This window comes from Lasioglossum baleicum, chromosome 10, assembly GCF_051020765.1.
Source record: "Lasioglossum baleicum chromosome 10, iyLasBale1, whole genome shotgun sequence".
NCBI classification, from domain to species: Eukaryota; Metazoa; Arthropoda; class Insecta; order Hymenoptera; family Halictidae; genus Lasioglossum; species Lasioglossum baleicum.
This window is the reverse complement of record NC_134938.1, coordinates 17,650,164-17,674,799: the sequence shown is the minus strand read 5'-3', so window position 1 is coordinate 17,674,799 and position 24,636 is coordinate 17,650,164. Positions and strand designations below refer to the sequence as shown.

The 24,636-nt window shown below is 40.0% G+C and overlaps 1 protein-coding gene across 1 annotated transcript; it reads right to left on the bottom strand.

The window, feature by feature from the left end:
* Positions 1 to 8,386: 8,386 nt before the first annotated feature.
* LOC143212853 (uncharacterized) lies at positions 8,387 to 17,701 on the bottom strand. Its single transcript, XM_076432093.1, has 2 exons — positions 16,820 to 17,701; positions 8,387 to 16,481 (listed from the first exon to the last, which is right to left on the bottom strand). Exon 2 carries the CDS (start codon positions 12,581 to 12,583, stop codon positions 9,650 to 9,652), a length of 2,934 nt encoding a protein of 977 aa, XP_076288208.1. The 5' UTR covers positions 12,584 to 16,481; positions 16,820 to 17,701; the 3' UTR covers positions 8,387 to 9,649.
* Positions 17,702 to 24,636: the final 6,935 nt, after the last annotated feature.

The following is a 24,636-nucleotide window of genomic DNA, read 5'->3' as shown; positions in this document are numbered from 1 at the left end:
ACTTGTCAATTCAAAGCTAACGGTTGCTATTAGCTGTGTTTTTGATAGTGATATTTAAACGCGGTATGGTGCTTTGAAATTATTTTAATCTCTCTACTGTATTAAAATGCACCTACTCATATTTGCTACAAATGCATGAAATCCGCAGTCTAGTGATTGCATTACCTGATTGTTGTGATTTGTGCAGCAGTACCAGGGATATGGCAATTATTATTAGTGCATAACTATGTGTTGACAAATGTGAACAGTGATTGTGAGTGTGGAAAAATTTCAAGGCATCTGTGTAAAATAAACATACGAATTATTTATCGATTCGAAAGTGAAAGTTAAATTCTGGATCGTCGACTTGACCGCGCATCCCTTAGGCCTTCTACCACCGGCTGTGCAGCTCGTCGACCTGGCCGTACGTCCCTTGGCTTTCGGTACTGTCGTGTACCTGAAGACATCTGTGCAGTTCGTCACCGAGTGACCCAGTGACACACATTTCGAAGCAGCAAATGGATTTACGGCTGAATACGTGAGGTTTTAATTCAATCAGTTTCTGCTTCTTCTCTTTTTTTACGATTATCTCGTAAACTAAAGCCGATCGCCAAAAAGTCTAAAGAGAAATGTTGTTCAGAATCATGGTCTGGGCAACGTATGCAAAGCTCATCGAAATCGGAGAGGATTCACATTATCGAGAAACTCTTGTTCGTTGCGATGTCACGGCGTACCATCGACACTCGCTTGCCGGCGCGGCGCGGCGCGGCGGGCCAGGACGCGCTCTGATTGGTCCGTGTTTTTCGTTAATAACTCCTAAACAAAGCCGCAGTTGACATTGGTGCAAAGGAAAATGTCTCTTAGAATGGTCTCAGGGACCACCCCCTTTCGGGATTTTCACGAATTTTGGGACACCCTGTATACCACGAGAGAATAACCCCGTATCGCGCAGTTTGAATGCCCGTGAGGAGGCGCAGCGAGCCCGTCAACTCCCAACTCCACTACGCACCTCCCACTTGCGTGACTGCGAATCCCATATACGCGGTGTATAGAAATGAAACGGATTAGAATGAAACTGAAATCGAACGTTGTATACGCATACACTGCATCAGTGTTACCAGACAGTGGTAATCGAAAAGGAATCGGGGGGAATACAAGTACTGTTGTGAGCTGACGAGAAGATCCCTGGCAGGAATGCGGTGACGTAGGCAAGAATGCGCACCCGATTGGTTGGCTTGGAGGGGGGCGCCTAGGCTCACACGCAGTTTCGACTAGAGCGTTCTATTAGCCGACGCAGTCGACTACTCCTAGACCCCACTACTCGAGTCGCGTGACGAAGAGAGGGAATCAGACGTACCTTAGGGTACTCAGTGAGGGTACTCAACGGCGTAGGCACAAAATTCAGAATACTGCTGAAAAATTGTCATGACGTAAAACTTTCTTATTTTCCTATTCTTATTATAAAATGTTCAAATCAGTATTGACATTAACATTCTACAGCACATATTAATAATCGTATATATATTATAAGCTCTCTCTCTCCCGCTCTCTCTCTCCCGCTCTCTCTCGCTCTCTCTCTCTCCCGCTCTCTCTCTCTCTCTCCCGCTCTCTCTCGCTCTCTCTCGCTCTCTCTCTCCCGCTCTCTCTCTCGCTCTCTCTCCCGCTCTCTCGCTCTCTGTCTCTAATGTAAAAAGCTAAAAAAAAAGTATAAAAAAAGTTACCACGACGGGACTCGAACCCGAGTCCACGGCATAGCAGTTCAGCTCGCTGCCGCTCCACCACACCATTACTTACAATTAGTAAAAGAGTGAACTATGTAAACTGACATGTTGCGTCCACAAAACTTTAATTTGCAAATATCTTGAAAATTACTGAATAGTTGCCTCTATAATGGGGTATATTCGTAATCAGGAGAACGAGATCTGTATCTCTGTAAAGTCTCAACTAAATCTGTGACGCGAAGGCTTTGCATTCTCCTTGTGTAAATTGTCACTTTTCATGACTGCAATAGGATCTTCGTATTCATGGCATTGAATATTGGCTGTAAGTCGTGAAACATCGTAGCCCTCTGTAAATACGGGAATCCTACTACTATGCGTCGTGTGACGTAGCAGCTGAAAGGGCGTGGTCACGCGGCGAGTACGGGACCGTCAGAGGTGGGGGTAGGCGGCGCTAGCTGGAGACCCCTCTTGCCTCTGTGCCCCCCCCCGGGGATCTTCTCGTCAGCTCACAACAGTACCCCTCTCTGATGACCAGAGTAATATGTGACACGTTGCGCGACGAGAATAGAGTGAGGCAGAGTGAGGCGAATGGGAGACACGTTGCGCGTGCGCGATAGGGACTGAACAGTGGACTAGGATAGTGGAAGGGAATAAAGGTGGAGAGCCTGGAGTGGGAATGAGGTTCGTTTCAACCTCAATCTGGTCACATTGTACTGCATACACCCGGTAGAAGGCTGCGAATGACGACACGCGACACTGCACCGCTGCGCGCATGCGTTGTGCATTGGGAAAGGAGCGTACGGAGTGGGAGTACTACCAATTACGGCGAAGATGCGCAGCGACGAACGAAAACTGGTCTTTCCGCGGGGTTATTCTCTCGTGGGATATACTTTAGTATCATCGAATCAAGCGATTGCAAACGATGTATTCTTTCGAAGACCAAACCGATGAACTTCTTATTTACGGAGAATGCCAACAAAATTCAGTGAGAGCTAGAGATTAATACGATTATTATACAAAAATTTTATGTGATTTTCCTACTGCGCGTGCCATGTTCCATTTGTTTTTTACAATGTTTAAAAAGGCAGCTTTTTGTTGGGTATGATGCTAGGTATACTGTGGAGCACAGTTGCGCAAAAATTTAATCAACGATTGACGACGAAATTTCTACTTCAATCGTCAATCGCAATTAACAATTAATCTCCTACTTTAGTCGTTAATGGCGGATAACGATTCAATACTTATTAATCGGTAATTGCGGTTAACGATTCAATACTTATTAATCGTTAATTACGGTTAACGATTAACACTTCACCCACCGGAAGCCTATTACAGTAAAAGCTCCTTCGTTGTCCTGAATCGTGGGCACGATCGTTGTCTAGTGCCTACCCATTCCACTGCTTGCCAACGCCGAGTCGCTCCGCGATCTCACCGCGATCGGTGTGAACACTACAACATTGACTCGAGTGAATAGAATACTCAAACTTCTTAATTTCCATTATTCCTTTATGGGACTTTCACTAGCTTATTTCTGGCATTTCTCTGATTAAAATGACACCAAACGCGATATAATTTCAACTGTATTTAGTGGTTTAATCGACGATGAAAGTTTCGAAGGCAACGAAGAACAGCGTATGGGACATTTTTTGAACTGTGCCGGCAACGGCGCGCCATTGCCTGTCGAAATCGTTCAAGTTTAAACACTCGTAACTTTAGAATCAGTGAATTCGTAACATTGAGAAACTTGGATTTTCGGCATTCTCTCGCCGAGATCTACAGAATTACGCAAGAAAAAGACAACTGGTTACCCAAGGTACGGTGCAGCCCGAGATTCGTATCGGAAAACTCTTACCTCTGAACGTAGCGAAAATTTTCGAATAATGGTCCTAAAGCTGTTCACATTTCGTTTTGCTGTTCACAATCGTTTGCACCGCTCGTCAAACGTTTATCACGATTCGATGATACTAATCTTACCATTCTTATTATTGATGTCCTACGTTCTACGATAGCGTCCAGAAGTGTTTATTTGTCATTGCCAGGTTTAGTAAATACGTTGATTGATATCCTCAACGTTCTCACTCTACACGCCGTACAATTGTATGCATTTGTACAATAAATTGTTACAGCATGTGATTCAATAAATTAGAACTTTACAATTTTACAATTTCACTGCCTCTCTGCCCATTCAGATGATATATTTGAAGTTGGTAAATATGAAGAATTGTAAAATTGAAAAATTGTAAACTTCTAAATTTGTGAAATTGTAAAGTTCTCTCTCTCTCTACAGTTGTAAAATTGTAAAACTCAAACAGAAGACCCTGTAATAATTTATTGTACAAATATCTATTGTAGGACATCTTTCAGCGTATAATCTCTAGCTCTCACTGAATTTTGCTTAGTTTTTAGTAAATAGTAAATGGTCTTTAATAGATATCTCCATTTTTTCTTTCTTTCAAATCTTACGAAATTCTATCGAATTTTTTATTCTAGCATAATTTGAAAATCTTTCTAAGCCATAAATGCATAAAGATCCGCTGTCTATTTAATTATTAACTAATTATAGTAGTTGCTGACAAGTTTACGCTGCCAATTACATTGAGTGCATTCAACATAGATGAATAGCAGCATCGATTTATTGTTCAACTTAGAAAATTATAATATTACACAGATAACGAATGATTGTATGAGGACATCGAATGTCTGCAAGAGTTAGGTTCCTCTTTTACAAGCTTCAAGGAGAAGTTTGTACGCTTTTAATGGAAAAAACCCACATGATACCTATATATCGTTTGTCCTGACCTTTTTCCTAGAGAGCTAAAAGGGTTTTTGGAAAATTTCCACGTGGAAAAAAGGAGTGACAGCTCCAAGACCCCAAGCGATTTTCTCCTCTATTTCTCCGCTGAGACGCAGGAAAACCGATTCACTTTATCCACGTTAAATTCTGACGATTCTATCGATTATCCATGTATCTTCCTCATACTTTTATCGGATTAAATACAGCTTTCTCTGCTTATAAGCACTAAATAATACATATATAAATATATTATTGTTGTTATTTGTTGCATAAAGTTAATGTAAGTAGAACAAATGTGGCTATTGATTAATTTTACTTTTTTGTGGATTTCACTATTTAAAACTATTTAATTTGTGAAATTCACTATTTTATTTTTGAATTTATTATTTATTTGTCGAAAGAAGCTGACTATAATTCTACGCACCTACACTTGTTTCAATGTATACTTTGATAATTTATTTGTAACATATTTGTAACGAACGTTTTTGTAATATCTCCGTAATGAATATTCTTAAAATGTATATTTCCTACAGTTATCATTTTATTTATAATTTTATTATTATCTTCTTTTTAACTTTACAATCTTGTAAAATAGACTTGTAAAATTAGGGTAAATACTTCGAAAACCGATGTTAATAAATATTGGAATCTAAAGTACAATCCGAAAATCAATGTTAATACCCAGATAGCACACAACGTCTTCTAGACGTCATTTTCACTAAAAACAGTCGTTTTTACCTCTGTACGTCTTACGTCCCAAAAAGAGCCTTGTACAGGTCTAAAAGACGCCTTTTTGGAGATGTCATTTTTATGGCTGAAGGAAGACGTCTAAAAGGGGTAAGAGGATCGATTAGTGTAACAAAAAATATGCATTACTATTTAAAGAAATGATGCAATTGTTAACTGCACATGCACAGTTGCACCTAAAAAAATCTAAGGACCTACGAATGTAGCGCTCTTCGAACTGTTTATCTTTCTCTTAATAATACGCACTTGCCCCGTGTAGTAATATTTACGGGGCAAGTGCATCTTAGTGTTTTTCTCAATAAATTTAAAAAAATACAATAAAAACGGATTATTTAATGTAAACCTACATCACTATTTGTTGTACTTACCTAAAATAACAACACAGAATATATTAATAACTTCTAAACTATTGCACGTTCAGGGTAACCTCAAAGCAGAGTCGCCAGATGAGGTAGAAAGTGGCTTCATTTGCTTTCCTCCTTTTCCCCTTCCACTATCTCACTCCAACGTCCCCCACTAAGACCGTAGACCACGGTGCCCGTGATGTAGACTGGACTGGCCATCAGAGAGGGGGTACCTGTATTCCCATCGATTTCTTCAGTCTGGCGACACTGCCTCAAAGCAGTGATGCCAGAATCGTGGGACGTGGTATTTTTACCCTCCGCTGGTTCAGCAGACTCGGCCCGCCACTTTCACGTACCATCGGCTCCTTACGTTGCTTCTACTGCGCACATGCTACACACAAGCGTACCTCTAGCTTGTCCGTGTGAGCTGCCTATTCGACTCGATGCGTATTGGTACGCTTGTGTGTAGCGCGTGCGCAGTAGAAGAAACAAAGGAGCCGATGGTACGTCAAAGTGGGGGGCCGAGTCGGCTGAATCAGCAGAGGGGAAAAATACCATGTCCCACGATTCTGGCATCACTGCCTCAAAGTTGTATATGTACCTAGCACGTGACTGCTTGGCATTTGTTGATTTAAGCGAGGAAAACATCTTTATTCTTGGGCGACATCTATGTCGAATAGTTCATACTAACTTATACTATAGTATAGCTATTAATAAATACAAGCTAGAGAAATTTTGTTCATATTATAATAAAAATAACCAATTGATGTACTTGCATCGTAGCTTGACTTACCCCACTCCACCTTAATTGCATTTGTGTAATTACATATACATTACATTTATAAAATACATATTAATATTTGGCTATTTACAACATTTAGAATTTTGCAGTTAAACATATTCTTTATTGTGTACGTACAGTTTATTATTTATTCCCAATGTAAGGATTAACTTATCAAAACAATATTCTACGTATTCGCAAGGCTGCAGTGACTACAGCTATTTTTAATTTTAATTCCTACCTCCACCGACGAGATGTATAAACTCGTCTGTGCTACCTAAGAAAGCTGTCAGCACAAACGAGATATACAGTAGGAATCTTATTCTTATATCTCATCTGTGCTGTCAGCCGATTTTAGTGCCAGCATCATGGACGAGACCCTGTCTGTAGCCAAAACCGAAATGGCAATACAAGAAGTGACAAGAAAAAAGGGCCAAGTGGCCCTGGCAAAGATGGCCGCCAAAATACATTGGATGATAGGTCTATTTTATGTATATCTCGTCGGTGGTATTAAGTACAAATAGTGTCTTGTGAATATCTCAGAAACTAATATATTATATGTACAGATAAAAGTTGAAAGAATGGTAATTATTTTTCTCGGCGCACAGGTTCGATCAATTTCTACACTAAATGAATATAGCTTGAGGGGCATCATGCCCCTTCATTCATTTAGTGTAGAAATTGATCGAACCTGTGCGCCGAGAAAAATAATTACCATTCTTTCAAAATAGTGCGATCGCGAAAAATACCTCCTTTATAAGATAAAAGTTGTCCTCAGAATCATGCATCCGACAACATATTTAAAGATCATCAAAATCCAAGATAGCGTCGGCTTTCTGAATAATGATCTTTTATTTACTATTTATTTATCTTTTACTCTGAATGCTAAATTTTATATTTTTTCGCGTGTATTTAACACGTGTGATGAAAGGACGGATAATTTGCATTCTTCATCGATCTCTAAATAATTAATCTTATCCTTCGTCGCCGGTTCCCAAGAGACCGTTATATCGTCATTCAGGGTAGGAGTTGGGTTCCTGCATTACAAATATTGAACAAATGAGTATTGGATACCTTCCTGAATCATTTAGAGTTTAGAGCAGTGCTTTCCAAACTTTTTTTACTCGCGGCGCACTTTACAGCGAATGAAAAAATTGCGGCGCACCTATATTATACAGGGTGTCCCAAAATTCGTGAACTTCCCGAAAGGGGGTGATTCCTGAGACCATTTCAAGCGACATTTTCTTTTGCAAAAATGTTATCCGCGGCTTTGTTTATGAGTTATCAACGAAAAACACAGACCAATCACAGCGCGACCTTGACGCGAGTTGGCACAGTCGGCCAATAGACAATAGACAGTTGGCGCGCCGCGCCGGGCCGACTGTGCCAATTCGCGTCTAGGTCGCGCTCAGATTGGTCTGTGTTTTTCGTTGATAACTCCTAAAAAAAAGCCGCGGATAACATTTTTGCAAAAGCGCCGGCGCGGCGGGCCAGGACGCGCTCTGATTGGTCCGTGTTTTTCGTTAATAACTCCTAAACAAAGCCGCAGTTGACATTGGTGCAAAGGAAAATGTCTCTTAGAATGGTCTCAGGAACCACCCCCTTTCGGGATTTTCACGAATTTTGGGACACCCTGTATATGTACTTTATTATCGATGTCCTGCGATATCGTCCAGAAGTGTTTATTTGTCATTGCCTGGTTTAGTATACAGGGTGTCCCAAAATTCGTGAAAATCCCGAAAGGGGGTGGTTCCTGAGACTATTTCAAGCGACATTTTCCTTTGCAAAAATGTTATCCGCGGCTTTGTTTAGGAGTTATTAACGAAAACACGGAAGATCAGAGCGCGATCTAGACGCGAGTTGCCACAGTCTGCCCGGCGCGCCAACTGTCTATTGGCCGACTGTGGTAACTCGCGTCTAGGTCGCGCTCTGATTGGTCCGCGTTTTTCGTTAATAACTCCTAAACAAAGCCGCGGATAACAGTTTTGCAAAGGAAAATGTCGCTTGAAATGGTCTCAGGAACCACCCCCTTTCGGGATTTTCACGAATTTTGGGACACCCTGTATACGCTGATAGATATCCTAAACGTTCTCACTCTACATCAGGCATGCACAGGTGGACGATTTGGGAGGAGGAGCAATCGACCCTGCTCCTGAGCAGGGTCGGAGCAGTGACCTTGCTCGGACGTATGGAAGGGGAACCCACCAATTGTAAACGGAGCACGAGAGAAGACGAGAAGAAAAACGTATGAGAGTGGGGGCGGCGTCTACGTTGTTGTAGTCTGACCACTCCGGCGCGCTCTCCACTTCCCCACGCCCCTCCCACTCGTCTTCTCTCATGCTCTGTTTACAAGTCACGCTTAGTGGGTTCCCCTTCCATACGTCCGATCTGCTCTGAGAGCATACGGGGAGCAACTTGGGAGCACGGGAGCTGCTCTGAGAGCAAAGAGCTGTGCATGCCTGCTTTATGGTATGAAAGTTGAAATTACGATATCCAATGTATTCTATGTAGAAGACATGGACAAAACTTTAATTAGTTTTGCTAAAGTAACCGATAAAAATAAGATTATTTCGATTGATCAAACAGCGAAAATTTATGATAAAGCTGGAAATATTATTGCAATTGCTTACAAAGAAAATGGGCTGTATAAAATGAGTAGTTACATAAACGAAAAGAAAAATTATAACACTGAGATGTATAACAAAATGACACAAAAGTAAAGATTACATAAGATGCTAGGCCATATAAATTTCAGATATTTAGAACATATGTGCAAAAATTATTTAGTAGATAGTTTACCAAATGAGTTTATAGGAGCTTTTAATGGTTTCGTAGTTTATTACAAACTAATTCTAAATACAAATTCAAACGAGTGTCGGTCGTTAATTACAAATCGATCGTTTGCTCATAACGACGACCAGCGAGATGAGCAGACGATCGCCTAATCGACTCAGCTGGTCGCCGACGATCGATCGGCATCAACACCAACGCATCTAACATCTAATTCATTCCTACAGTTCGGCCAATCCTGACCATAATGACCGTCCTCGGTCATCGATGGTTAGGATGCAACACATAAACAAGAAAATAACTTTATAACGACTAAACAATACAAAGCTGACGCAAATATAACGCAATAATCTAATTCAATACATAGCTGACGGAAATATAACACAATAATACAATTCAAACTTAGCTAACGCAAACATAACACAATAATACAATTCAAAATTTAGCTAACGCAAACATAACACAATAATACAATTCAAAATTTCCCTTTTTTTTACTGGGTATCGTTCCCCTTTTCGCTTCCCGACTTAATCCAAAATTTCATTTGATCGGGGCCAACAACTCCTGTAAATGGTGCACGTGACACTTGGTGTCCCTCTACATCTGTAATGACATATCTATCCAAGGCCAATACCTTCTTAATCTCATACGGGCCTTTAAATTTAATTCTTTTACTAAAAGAAAAAACTGGTCGGAAGACTTTATTTGTTTGTTTTTCTAGCAAAATTGCCCCAAATCCACTGCTATTAGCGTCGCAATGGAGTTCTGTATCTAATTTTGGAAAGTAAATTGCCAAAATGGGATCGTTTGTTAAACGTTGCTTCAACGTCACAAACGCTTGGCTTTGTTCTGGCCTAAAACAAAATATTGCATTTTTCCGTAGCAAATCAAAGAAGGGTCTCGCGACGAGTGAAAAATCTTTTATAAATCGCCGGAGATAACTTTCTAGGCCTACAAAACACTGCACTTCTTTGATATTTCTCGGCGCTGGATAATCGACTACCGATTCGATGTTTTCCTTCGCTGGCGCGATACCATTTTCGGATATGGAGTATCCCAAATAAGTTATTTGGCGATAAAAGAATGAACATTTATCTAGCCTAAATCGTAAATTAAACTTTCTCGCTAAACGAAATATTTCTCGCAAAATATCCAAATGTTCATCAATTGTTTCCGTGGCCACCAAAAAATCGTCCAAATAGAGTAATAATTTATTCTGTCTAAGTAAATCACTAAAGATTTCGTCTAAAAATCTTTGAAAAATACGAGGTGCATTGGTTAGTCCAAATGGCATTTTGAGATACTCGTATTGACCTAAGGGTGTAATGAACGATGTATATTTTACTGAGGATTCGGTGACCTTAACGTGGTGGAATCCGTTTTTAAGATCTAATTTCGTAAAATATTTTTTGTCTCTAAGTTGGTCTAAACAATCATCTATCAACGGTACCGGAAAGTTGTCTCTGATTGTATGTTTGTTTAATTCCCGATAATCGACGCACAAGCGAATTTCTCCGTTCTTTTTCCTGACCAAAACAATTGGGCTAGCGTAAGGAGAATTACTGGGCCTAATAGTGCCCTCTCTTAATAAATCATCAAGGATTATACGTACTTTTTCCTTGTCCGCAAAAGCTAAACGACGCGGCCGAAAACAAATCGGATGCTCGGTTTTTAATGTAATAACTGCTTCAACAGTATTCGGACGCTGTTTGTTGTCGTCGACCTCAACATCTTTGCAAAAATAAATTTCTTCGAGTTTCTTCTCTACGCTACTACCTACTTCTGGATCAACGTTTAATTGATGACTCGCGGAAATCGGGTTTTCAACATAATCAATTTTCAAAATTTGTTGAATAAAATTTTCCATGTCCGATTCCTCAGGCTCTCGTTCCTTTACTTTGATTTCCGTCGAACTTCCCAACTTTATCTCTATCGCTGGCGACCGAATAAAATCCCTGCCTAATAACGCAAAGTGCGACATAGTTGTATCCGGTACGACAAAAAATGTAATAGGAACACGCGCGTCGTTTACACAAATTTCAGTTGTAAATGCGCCAACGACATTAACTGGTGAATAATTTACGCCGTAAAATGTATTATTTACCGGTGGTTTGAAATAAAAACCAGACGGTAACGCGTCTCTTCTGATTAAACTAACGGGTGAACCTGAGTCGATAATTGCCACGGTTGAAACGCAGGTTGTCGCTCCGCCGTTGTCCTGGGCTGTGCAGGTAATCGGTACGCTGAACGGGGTTTGTGGACTAAGAGGTTGAACCAAATGCGTTGTCGTCCCCGGTTGCGTAGTCGAAACCGTCGTCGAGATAGGGGTCTGTTGCTGTCGTCGTGACTGTGCTGGTAATGTCTGCAGCGGACAATCCTTAGCCCGGTGAGACTTTTCCCCGCATCTGAAACAAGAACCCCATTCCCGCCTTGGTTTCGTGCAGTCCTTCTTCCAATGCCCAGATTCGTTGCAGTTGAAACACCGCACGACCTTTTCCTGCGTAGAGTCCCTGGGGGTACGGTCGCGACCGCCAATGTCCCTCGTAGTCGCCAACCTCCCTGGAACCGGCCGTTTCTGTTCCTTGGACTCCCGATCGCTTCTTAACGAGAGCTTCCGAAACGTTTCAAGAAGGTCGTCCGCCGTCTCCAAACGCTGCATGCGAGCCTGGTCTCTCAATTGTGCATCCGGAACTCCGTCGATCGCCAGATCCACCAATTCTTCCGGATCCACCATAATTTTGTTCGCCAATGTGATTTTATCATGGAAGTAGTCTGGAAACGACTCATTCCTTTGCCACGTACGGTTTTCGAACTCTCTTCGAACTGCCAATTTGTCCATACAATGATCAAACATTTTCCGAATTTCTTCAAGTAAGAGCGATGCGGACAATTCTAACAGGCTTGGTTTAGAATTGAACCATTTCAAAGTCTTACCTCGTAGGCGCAACGTTATTATTGTGACTGCCGCGCAATCGTCCAAACTGTATATCCTACTGATTCGCTCCACTTGTTGTTTCCATAACTTAAACGTGTTTTCCGCGCCCGTAAATTCAGACAGTAACTCGGCAATCGTTCTTATACTCGCATTTGGACGAACGGTGACACTGCTCCCCGTGGATCGCGGCGGCGTCATTAATTCTCTCTCTCGTCTCATCAAATCCAATTCGCGTTGCAAAAGATCGCGTTCCTGTCGAAGGATCTCCATCTCTCTCTCCGCGAGAGACGTACCTGATCCGAAGTCTTGGTTCTGATTCTCCGCTGTATCATAACGCTCTTGGATGGTGTCTTCAATATTCGGATCAGCGCCGATCAATCGAGCAACTAATTCCGCTTTCGAGCGTGACACAACCAAGTCTCTGGACCTGAGCAGTTCTTTCAGTTCAACGATTGTTAAATTGGCCAAACTCCTTCTATTTTCTGCCATCATTCTTGCCAATATTCAAACGCACTCAAAATCAATATGTAACCAAAAGTTCACGTCCACAACCGTCAACAAATATATTCACCAAAATTCTTTCTAATATTTTCTTAAACTTCCCGAAATTCGATAGCCGCGAACAAAAATTACGAAATTTCACGCACTATCACTTTCGTATCCCACTTCTGAGATTTATAGGAGCTTTTAATGGTTTCGTAGTTTATTACAAACTAATTCTAAATACAAATTCAAACGAGTGTCGGTCGTTAATTACAAATCGATCGTCTGCTCATAACGACGACCAGCGAGATGAGCAGACGATCGCCTAATCGACTCAGCTGGTCGCCGACGATCGATCGGCATCAACACCAACGCATCTAACATCTAATTCATTCCTACAAGTTAGAGTCAACTTATTTAAAATGTGGTACTTGTATAAGAAATAAAATGCACAATTTACCATTTAAAAATAACAGAACAAGAGCAAGTGAAAGTTTAGAAATTGTTCATTCAGATTTAAATGGGCCACAAACAACTACAGGTTATGATGGCTCAAAATATTTTCTAAGTTTGGTTGATGATTACAGTAAATTATCTGTCGTTTATACAATTAAATAAAAAAATGAAGTACATGACTGTTTTAAAAATTATATAAATCAAGTTGAAAATTTAACTGGTAAAAGGATAAAGAAATTCAGATGCGATAATGGTAAGGAATATCTAAATAAATATATCTATGATTTAGCAAACGAAAAGGGAATCCTAATAGAACCATGCCCACCATACGTACACGAGTTAAATGGTGTGGCTGAAAAATTTAACAGAACAATCATGAATTCTGCAAGATGTCTATTACATGATGCAAACGTAAGTCTAAGATACTGGCCAGAAGTTGTAAAAACAGCAACTTATTTAAAAAATAGAACTTTTACAAAAAGTACGGTAAAAAATAAAACACCTTTTGAGATATTTTTTTGTAAACGACCAAAGGGTAATTTAAAAGTATTTGGTAGTAAAGTTTTTGCTAGAGTACCCGAAGTAAAAAGGAACTCTAAATGGAACAGAAAAGCGGATATAGGAATTTTGCTAGGGTATGCAAATGTTGGATACCGAGTTTTGATAAATGGAAAAATCACCGTAGTAAGACATGTTGAAATAGTTGAAGATTGTCAAAATTTAATCGGATTTAGTGGAGATGATAATGACAGTTGTAATGAAAATGAGGATAAATGTAGCTTAGGAAGTCAAGATTCGGAATCGGACGTATTCATGAAAGATTCAAGAATAAAAATTGAAGATTCAAATGAGAAACAAGAAGTTGAAAAAATATAATTAGAAAAGATCAAAGAAAGTTGAGTATAGGATCAAATGAAAACCTGAATTTAAGACGATCTGAGAGAGCAAAGAAAAGACCCGATTTCTATAGTGCTAGCTTAGTAAATACGAGATGCATTTATGTAAATATTGTAAGCGCAGATAGTCCATCAAGTTGTGATGAAGCATTAAAAAGCGAGGAATATGATTTATGGAAAGATGCAATGGATAAGGAAATAAATTGTTTAATCAAAAATGAAACGTAGAAGCTAGTCGAGAAACCAAAAAATGTAAAAATATTAGACTTAAAATGGGTATTCACAAATAAAACTGATAATAGAAAGAAAGCAAGACTCGTAGTGAAAGGTTTTCAGCAGTCTGAAGTGCTTGAAGATTTATATTCGCCAGTGGCTAGAATACAGACTTTGAAATTATTACTATCCTATTGTTGCCAGAATAAATTAACAATCATACAATTAGATGTTGAAACGGCATTTTTGAATGGCCAGGTAAAATCATAAGTATTTGTGAAACAACCTTTAGGATATGCGGATAGCACTGGGAGAGTATGTAAATTAAGGAAAGCATTGTACGGTTTGAGAGAGAGCCCAAGGGCGTGGTATCAATGTTTCGATAATTATATAAGAAAATTAGGTTTTGAAAGAAGTGAGAATGACTACTGTCTATATATAAAAAATGAGAAAAATGATGCAAGTTATTTGATCATATTTGTTGACTAGCTTTTGCCCGCGGCTTCGCTCGCACAGAAAACCGTTTAATGCCCTCGGAAATTGATATTGTTTCTCCATATAAAACCTTTTAACCCCCCATTCACCCCTATAGAGTTTTAATGTTATGTCATGCCGCAATCTTAGATTTCAAAATCCCTTTTCACCCCCTTAGGGGATCAATTTTTTAAAATGCCGAAATAGGTGTTTGATTAATTATATCAAAGAGCATTAAGACCAAGTATGAAGTAAATCCGACCACGAACAAAATATTCCTCATACAAACGTTGCAACCCCTTTTCACCTCCTTGGGGGTTTAATTTTTTACAATGCCGAAATAGGTGTTTGATTAATTATATCAAAGAGCATTAAGACCAAGTATAAAGTAAATCCGACCACGAACAAAATATTCCTCATACAAACGTTGCAACCCCTTTTCACCCCCTTGGGGGTTCAATTTTTTAAAATGCCGAAACAGGTGTTTGATTAATTATATCAAAGAGCATTAAGACCAAGTATGAAGTAAATCCGACCACGAACAAAATATTCCTCATACAAACGTTGCAACCCCTTTTCACCTCCTTGGGGGTTTAATTTTTTACAATGCCGAAATAGGTGTTTGATTAATTATATCAAAGAGCATTAAGACCAAGTATAAAGTAAATCCGACCATGAAAAAAATATTCCTCATACAACCGTTGCAACCCCTTTTCACCCCCTTGGGGATTGAATTTCGAAATATCCTTTCTTATCCCTTGTATAGATCATAAGGGAAACCTCTGTGCAAAATTTCAGCTTTTTCTAAGTCCAAGGGTTTAGCCTGGGCGTTGATAGGTGAGTCAGGACTTCGCTTTTATATATATATAGATGAGTTGTTGATATGCGATAAAAATATAGAAAGATTGAATGAAATACAAAAAAAACTATCTGAAAAATTTTGTATGAAGAATCTAGGAGAAGTCTGTAACACCCTGGTTTCGTCGTCACGTTCGGAGACTTCCTCTTCGTCCTTATAGCTCGCCGATCCAGAGTTCGATGTTCAACGAGAGGAAAATGTCGATGGGGAACCGGACGTGATACGCAGGTTACGGAATAACGACACAAGCGGTTTCACTGACAATGCTCACTGCCGGCGCGTTCGCGAACGCGGTTTTCAGGATTCGCTCCTCGCGAATGTTCACTCGGTAACCGCGTCTTTCAGACACGATTTTGCGTAGCTGTCTAGGACGCGCACGTCGCGGTTTTCAGGTACGGTACGCGTTACTTTCTCGGACGCGACGCGAACGTATTTCGAGGCAGGTAAACGGGAAAAATCAGGACGGTAAGGGAACCCTACCCGAGTCAGGTCGGTCGGATGTGCGACGTGGCGGTTCGCCATACGCCATCATCCTCTCGGGCGGTTCTACGGCGACGAGTGATGGTTCATCGTGCTCGTCGATCGTGTTTGTCGGCGGTACGCCTTAACAAAATCGCTGGTGGTACACCTTGGCGAAAAGAGTGACGGTGCGTCGTGCTCTACTATACTACGGGAACAGAATGGTTTCAGGAAGGACGGAGGGCTCCCTGCCTGAGTCTTGTCGGTCGGATTTCGACGTGGTGGTTCACCGTACGTCTCTGTCCTCTCAGGCGGTTCTACGGCGACGAATGATGGTTCATCGTGTTCGTCGTTCGCTCTTGTCGGCGGTACGCCTTGACAAGGTGGCTGGTGGTACACCTTGGCCCTTCAGAGTGGCGGTACGCCGTACTCTATCACGGTGGAACGTAGTTCGTCACCGGCGGAATGCCTCCATGGGACAGGAATACTAGCTGACAAGATGGCGGTACGCCGTATTCGTTTGGTGGAACGTAGTTCGTCACCGGAAAGGCTACTTACAGGAATGATAAAGGTGAGCGCATACTAGATGGTCGCGGGAAGGCCGCGGGAAGGCCAAAGCCGCCGATGGACGCCCAAAGCCGCCGATGGACGTCCACGCGGGAAGAAATCTCTAGCGGGCCGACGGCTCCACAGCAGGGAGCAGGGCTCCCTGAAAGAAAGGTCCCTTTCCCTAAAAGAGGTGGGGAGCCCACGGAGACCTTTTTTTCTGCCACGCACAGCAGGTAGCCCTGCTCCCTTGCCGCATGGACGTCCATCGGCGGCTTTGGGCGTCCATCGGCGGCTTTGGCCTTCCCGCGGCCTTCCCGCGACCATCTAGTATGCGCTCACCTTAATAGGAACGATCCGTTCTGAGCCTCGTCTCAGTTAAGAAGGCCCTCCCGCGGTTGCGTAGCCGCTTTTATAACTGTCCGTTCGGTGATGCGGGTGTCGGTGCGGTACTGAACTTCGCGAATGTTCCTGAACGATCTCACGCGGGTCGGAAAAACGGTCGACTCGTCCCCATCGGTATCGGTTTCGTGGCGCGGTGGTCGCGCGGCGCGGGGCGTGCATCGGTGGTGCGCGGCGGTTCTGTTCGGTCTAGTTCGGCCCGGTTCGGTTTGCCTCGGCGCGCCTTGATACTTGGTTCCGTTAGTAACAGGCCTGCCCGGTGCAGGTCTGTTACAAGTCAAAACGTATTTAGGAATAAATATTGATTACGATCGCGAGAAATGTAAATGACGTTAGACCAGAAAGATTATATAGAGTCACTAGCTAGGAAATATAACATTATTGAGTCGAAATTGTATAATACACCAATGGAACAAACTTTAAGCTTACAGCCAGCACAGTCAGCATCAATTGATTTAAGTTACAGAAATTTGATTGGATCATTATTATATATAAGTGCAAATACGAGATTGGATGTTAGTTATAGTGTAAACTATATGAGTCGATTTCAAAATTGTTATAATGAATCGCACTATAAATATGTATTGAGAATACTAAAATATCTATATTTAACAAGAGACTTAAAGCTAACCTATCAAAGAAATTTAGAAGCTGATATAATTGACTGTTTTGTTGATGCCGATTGGGCGGGAGATAAAACTGACAGGAAATCTACGACAGGTTATATAATTACACTGTCCAACAAATGTCAACTTTTTTTGTGATTTCAATATACTGTTGGGTCCTTCTTATAGAGTTTTTTTGCTGATTCCGAATCTGGTTTTAATTTTTTTCCTATACGTCCAGTTTTTGAAAATCATGGCTTTGAAAAAAACATATTTTTCAACTTTAAACAAATATTGTGATGTTATTATAAAAGATATTGAATTGTTGTTTACAACAAACGATTCTGTAGACTTTCCCGAATACAGTGATATCCAATATTAATACATTATGATTGTTTAAACATGTTTAAACATGTTTAAACAATGATTAAAGACGGAGATGCACCACTTTTGCACCAATTTTTGCGGATATTTTCGAATTTATCTCAAAAAATAAGGGTCCAGCGAAAAATTGAACTATACCACGCGAAAGAGCAGAATTTTATCTTGAGAAACCCCCCTGTGAAGTTTGCATGGTCGACGTTTTTACCGAACCAGAAAGCAAAATATCTTCGCCCGACATGCGTTGACGCCAGTGGTGCTCTTCCACTAGCGCGGTCGTTCGTCGGGATACGGCGCGGCGCGCTGCGGTGAAACGGCGCGTGGCTATAAGCGCGCAATTATGTCAGCTTACTTAAATGTAATATTTTATTAAATGTTATATTATTGTTATTTATTATTTATTAGTATATTTATTCTGTATAAATTATTTTATGTCTTTTTTAATGTTAGTCTCTCGTTTATAGTATATTTAATACAAAAAATACCTTTTGTAACAAAAAAATAATTTATTCACACACTACACTATTACACTATTTACAATGCTAATATACATGTGTACACTATTCAGATATAATACACTACTAAAATACATATATTATATACAGAACAACTAAAATACTATAAATAACTATAAATGTTTTTTATGAAGTTTTATACGTAGCAATGCAGATTTGAAATGCTTGACACGACTGATTTCAACAAACACAAAGCCGAAACTTAACTCTGGCATCAGTTTTCTTTATCTCCGTCTTTAATCATTGTTTAAACATGTTTAAACAATCATAATGTATTAATATTGGATATCACTGTATTCGGGAACGTCTACAGAATCTTTTGCTGTAAACAACAATTCAATATCTTTTATAATAACATCGCAATATTTGTTTAAAGTTGAAAAATATGTCTTTTTTTAAAACTCCATTTTCTCAAAAACTGGACGTATAGGAAAAAAATTAAAACCAGATTCGGAATCAGCGCAAAAAACTCTATAAGAAAGACCCAACAGTATATTGAAATCAAATTTGGTGTTGGACAGTGTTATTAGAGTTTTTGGAAATGTAATCTATTGGAAGTCACGAAAGCAAGGAAGTGTAACGAAATCCTCTACAGCAGCTGAATACGTAGCTTTGTCTGATTCAGTCAGTGAGTTCAGAGTGATTTTGAACCTACTTAAAGACTTTAAAATAAAACCAAACAAACCTGTGTACATTTATTAAGATAATTCTGGTACTATCGCTATTGCAAAGTTTGGAAATTTAACAAAAAACTCAAAATACATTGAGGTACAGTGGCGCACCCAGGGGGGGGCCAGGGGGCCAAGTCCCCCCCCCCCCCCAAGAATAATGACACTGGAAAATTGGTCAAACTTAGAATAGGGTGGTCCTTATTTTTCAACTTTCGAATTTTTTTGGCCTTAATTCCCTAAAATATGACGCTTGGTGAAAAAATTGTATGTGCAAAATTTCAACTCGATCGGACAATGGGAACCCATGCCGCAGCGCGCTTGAAAATTGTTTATTTTTTAAACTTGATTTTCTCCATTATAGTAAATCGTAAATATACATTTCTATATATCGTTATATTTGTCTTTCCATGCTCTATAACCATGTGCAAATAACGTACAAGGTCATCGTAGAAAAAAGTTCCGCAACATTGAAATTTCGAAAATTGGATTTCAAAAAAAAATTTTTTTTCAGCATTATATTTACTTCGTCTAACAATACAACTTTTGTTTCACACATTTTTTCATATATTTATTGATAACAAAAATATTGAAATAACATAATCACTACATGCAGTTAGGGTTGCCATAATCTATAATACCTTTTATTTACAATTATATACATTTATATTGTGACGCTCGAAATATTATTAAAACTTAACCTATACACGATATACCAAATTATTCGAAAAAACACTTAATGTAAATTAAAATAATATATAAAATTTGTTAATATACGTCGTCTGAAAAACTGGATTTATTTATATCCGGATACCGTTGTCGGTACTCTTCTAAAATTTGTAAAATATTTTGTTTATTTTCTTCGTCTCTTGTTAATAAAGCATTATATTCCGATATTAACTTTACACCCCGCTCTGCAGTATCGTTACCGCTTTTCAAATTTTTAACTATTTTTAGACCTGTTTTATACGTTTCCTCTTCTTCCCAGACTGACGGGTCTTTCTGCAAAAAATCTGTAGATATATTGAATCTATTAAAAAATTTTCGGCTTTCTGCACAAATGAAACTTTCTATGCCGATATTAGCAAGATTATGTATATTTTTTAGAGAAACTTTTTTCGAAGAAAATGTTACTTCATCGTTCTCCAAATTTTCTACCATAAGCTTGTAACAGACCTGTACGAGGCAGGCCTGTCACTATGAGACACGCGCCGAACATAACCGAGCGACGCCGAAGATCACCGAACGCGCCGTCCGTATACGACGCGCTACGTTGCACGATCCCGCGCTCCAAGCCATATTCGGCGGGAAACGGACGCCGAGGTTCCGCCATCTTGAGGAAGGCGGAAACTCGACGTCACACATCCGTTTCCTTCACACCATTCCCCCACCACCAATCTTCGCCTATAAAAGGCGATGCAAACGAGGCACGGGCCTCTTTTCCAGCCTGGGCAGCATCCTGGGCACATCCCAAAGTATTGGTAAGTGTTACTGATACTTTCCTACTTTCCCACGCTCGTCGTCGAGTTGTCCGCAGCATCGGCCTCCTCGACACCGGCGTTTCCTACCGGCGTGACAGCAAGCACGCCAAACAGAGAGGGCAGCATCCTTCTCTGCCGTTCGGGCAGCATCCCGAACACCCTTCTCGGGCAGCATCCCGAGAACTCCGACAGCTACCGGAGACGATTAAATGTAGGGGCAGCATCCTCTACATTTGCCGTAGAACCGCCACGAGGGACTTCCCAACTCGTGGCCGGGTTTTCCTGAACCGTTCCTCCTGAACCCAGTCGCCGGTATCCATCGCCAGGTCCACGCGATCGCGTCGCGCCGCGATAAACGGTCGCACCAGAAGCACCAGAAGCGCCAGTAGAAGCACGGGCCGGTAACACGATTCATCCACACAATGAGTCCGCGAACGTACGTTGAGTAAGCCCGGAAATACATAAACACGTTGTCGTTATTTCACACCCCGCGCACTTCGTCCAATTTCAGCTTCCGTCAATTCTCTCGCCGATTCACGAACCTGGCACGACGAGCTATCGCAGCACGAGAGGGTACGACGCCGCGACGACATCTCCGCCGGAAGCAGAACCGTTACAAGCTTCCTTTTGTCACATGACACACCAGCGTCAAAAAAACATAATGCTGCACATTCTGGTGTTAAGTACCACAAATGCCCCCCAAATTTATGTAATCCTATTCGGCTTACGTTTACATCAATTTTTTTGTAGTCGTCAAGCTGTTTTAAAAATTCTAAATCTTGACGTGGTCCTATAGCTGGAATCGGAGCATTAAACCATGCTTCTATGTATAAATTCGCCAAAAATATACATATGTCTCTAATTCCTACAATATTTTCGCTGCTTATTGATACTTCGTCGCGGAATAAATATATTTTTAGTATATATATGGCTTTAGCTATCCATCTAGCATGGTGGACAGCTCCAGGAATATGGAATTAATCACCAAAATTTTCGGTCAAGTTTAGAAGACAATTATGTTCGTGGAAAGCTCCAGGAGATAGAATCAAAATTGGACTTCTGCTTAAATACCATAAAACAGAAGCATCCAAGAGGTGATTATGTAGAATTCCTTGAATTGATGATTATTTTCCTTGGTGGAACTTGTCCAAAAGGAAACCGTTTCCATATTCCTGGAGCTGTACACCATGCTAGATGGATGGCTAAAGCCATATATATACTAAAAATATATTTATTCCGCGACGAAGTATCAATAAGCAGCGAAAATATTGTAGGAATTAGAGACATATGTATATTTTTGGCGAATTTATACATAGAAGCATGGTTTAATGCTCCGATTCCAGCTATAGCAACACATCAAGATTTAGAATTTTTAAAACAGCTTGACGACTACAAAAAGGTTGATGTAAACGTAAGCCAAATAGGATTACATAAATTTGGGGGGCATTTGTAGTACTTAACACCAGAATGTGCAGCATTATGTTTTTTTGACGCTGGTGTGTCATGTGACAAAAGGAAGCTTATGGTAGAAAGTTTGGAGAACGATGAAGTAACATTTTCTTCGAAAAAAGTTTCTCTAAAAAATATATATAATCTTGCCAATATCGGCATAGAAAGTTTCATTTGTGCAGAAAGCCGAAAATTTTTTAATAGATTCAATATATCTACAGATTTTTTGCAGAAAGACCCGTCAGTCTGGGAAAACGAGGAAACGTATAAAACAGGTCTAAAAATAGTTAAAAATTTGAAAAGCGGTAACGATACTGCAGAGCGGGGTGTAAAGTTAATATCGGAATATAATGCCTTATTAACAAGAGACGAACAAAATAAACAAAATATTTTACAAATTTTAGAAGAGTACCGACAACGGTATCCGGATATAAATAAATCCAGTTTTTCAGACGACGTATATTAACAAATTTTATATATTATTTTAATTTACATTAAGTGTTTTTTCGAATAATTTGGTATATCGTGTATAGGTTAAGTTTTAATAATATTTCGAGCGTCACAATATAAATGTATATAATTGTAAATAAAAGGTATTATAGATTATGGCAACCCTAACTGCGTGTAGTGATTACGTTATTTCAATATTTTTGTTATTAATAAATATATGAAAAAATGTGTGAAACAAAAGTTGTATTGTTAGACGAAGTAAATATAATGCTGAAAAAAAAAATTTTTTTTGAAATCCAATTTTCGAAATTTCAATGGTGCGGAACTTTTTTCTACGATGACCTTGTACGTTATTTGCACATGGTTATAGAGCATGGAAAGACAAATTCAACGATATATAGAAATGTATATTTACGATGTACTATAATGGAGAAAATCAAGTTTCAAAAATAAACAATTTTCAAGCGCGCTGCGGCATGGGTTCCCATTGTCCGATCGAGTTGAAATTTTGCACATATCATTTTTTCACCAAGTGTCATATTTTAGGGAAGTAAGGCCAATAAAATCTATAAAAAAATTTTTGGCTCCTATAGCTGAGGACCACCCTATTATACAAGCTGATTTGCTTCGGAAAGGTAGGCTATACTGCTATAACGAAATAAATTTATTCGTGTATTGTTAAATAAACACAAATTAAGGATTGAAAAATGTATATTTGCGACCTGCTAATTACAATCACTGCTATTGCTTTCGCTAGTATTCTATTCTACCTAAAGGTAGGCTATACTGCAATAACGAAATAAATTTATTCGTGTATATAACAATATACACAATGTAGCGATTATACTATAAGCGACGATTTGTACAAAATTTTAATAGCGATATGTACAAAAAAGAAAGTATACCGCAAGAATTTGCAAATTTAATTATAAAAAGCGAAAGCGAATTTAACAGCGAAAGCGATGATTGTAATTAGCAGGTCGCAAATATACATTTTTTAAAACTTAATTTGTGTTTATTTAACAATATACAAGAATAAATTTATTTCGTTATTGCAGTATAGCCTACCGTTAGGTAGAATAGAATGTTAGCGAAAACAATAGCAGTGATTGTAATTAGCAGATCGCAAATATACATTTTTCAATCCTTAATTTGTGTTTATTTAACAATACACGAATAAATTTATTTCGTTATAGCAGTATAGCCTACCTTTCCGAAGCAAATCAGCTTGTATAAGCGTACGGTGTTTTCTGCGCCACTCGGTAGCATGCTCCACGCGGTACGCGGCAGCGGCAGTGGTAAGAGTGGGGGAAGCGAAGGGAGGCTTAACGCAGTTTGGTGGCGAGGGACGGAAACGTAAGGGGCCGGGTACGCCGTACATCTGGCAACCCTGGTTATAACCTCAAGTACGCGCATAAAGGGAAAACATTATACAACGTATTGTAAAGCGAAAAATTGAATAATTTGTATGTATATTGATACGAGCCTGAGAATAAGGTTCCCAGGTAGGACGTGTCTAGGTACGAACGCGCGGCCGATTGGATCAGAGTGGAGGAGGCAGACCTCGTTTTACACTCACTTTCGGCTGTCGTCGAAATATTGGCTACAGCGGCCACACATACTACGTAGCGTTCAACGGCAAAGTCAAAACATTGGGGCTACAGGCGCGGGGCTGTGGTGGGGATGATAGCAAGACTTAGCGATAGGCTCGCTTTGTTTGTGTGCCGTTCCCGGGGCTGTTCTCTATGGAGAGGTGTATCACAGTTCATTACTATTGAGTTGGAAGTCGGCACTTTCTCGGGCAACATGTGTTGACTGTAAAATAATTTGTAGGCGCCCCGACTTCTCCGGGGGAAAATAAATGTAAAAATGCTACATACAGAGAGTGACTCCCACTAATATTCGGACGCTACGTGATCTGTTTCACCGTAATTAACATGTAAAATAATTTCTTCCAGCTTTTCCATCCAGCCATTTTGACTTTTTAAATGTGGAAATAGGTTTTTCATAATGCTACAGTTGACGATAATAAGCGAATTTTTTAACGACCTACTACATTATTACGTTACCCTTTAAATAACGCCAAAATAGTTTGTCCCGACATTTCGGGCCAAACACCCCACTGAGCGATGGCTCCTTTAACATTGGTCCCCGCGAGTTTGATTTTTTTGAAAAGTTAGTACAATTAATTGACAACATGACGTGAAA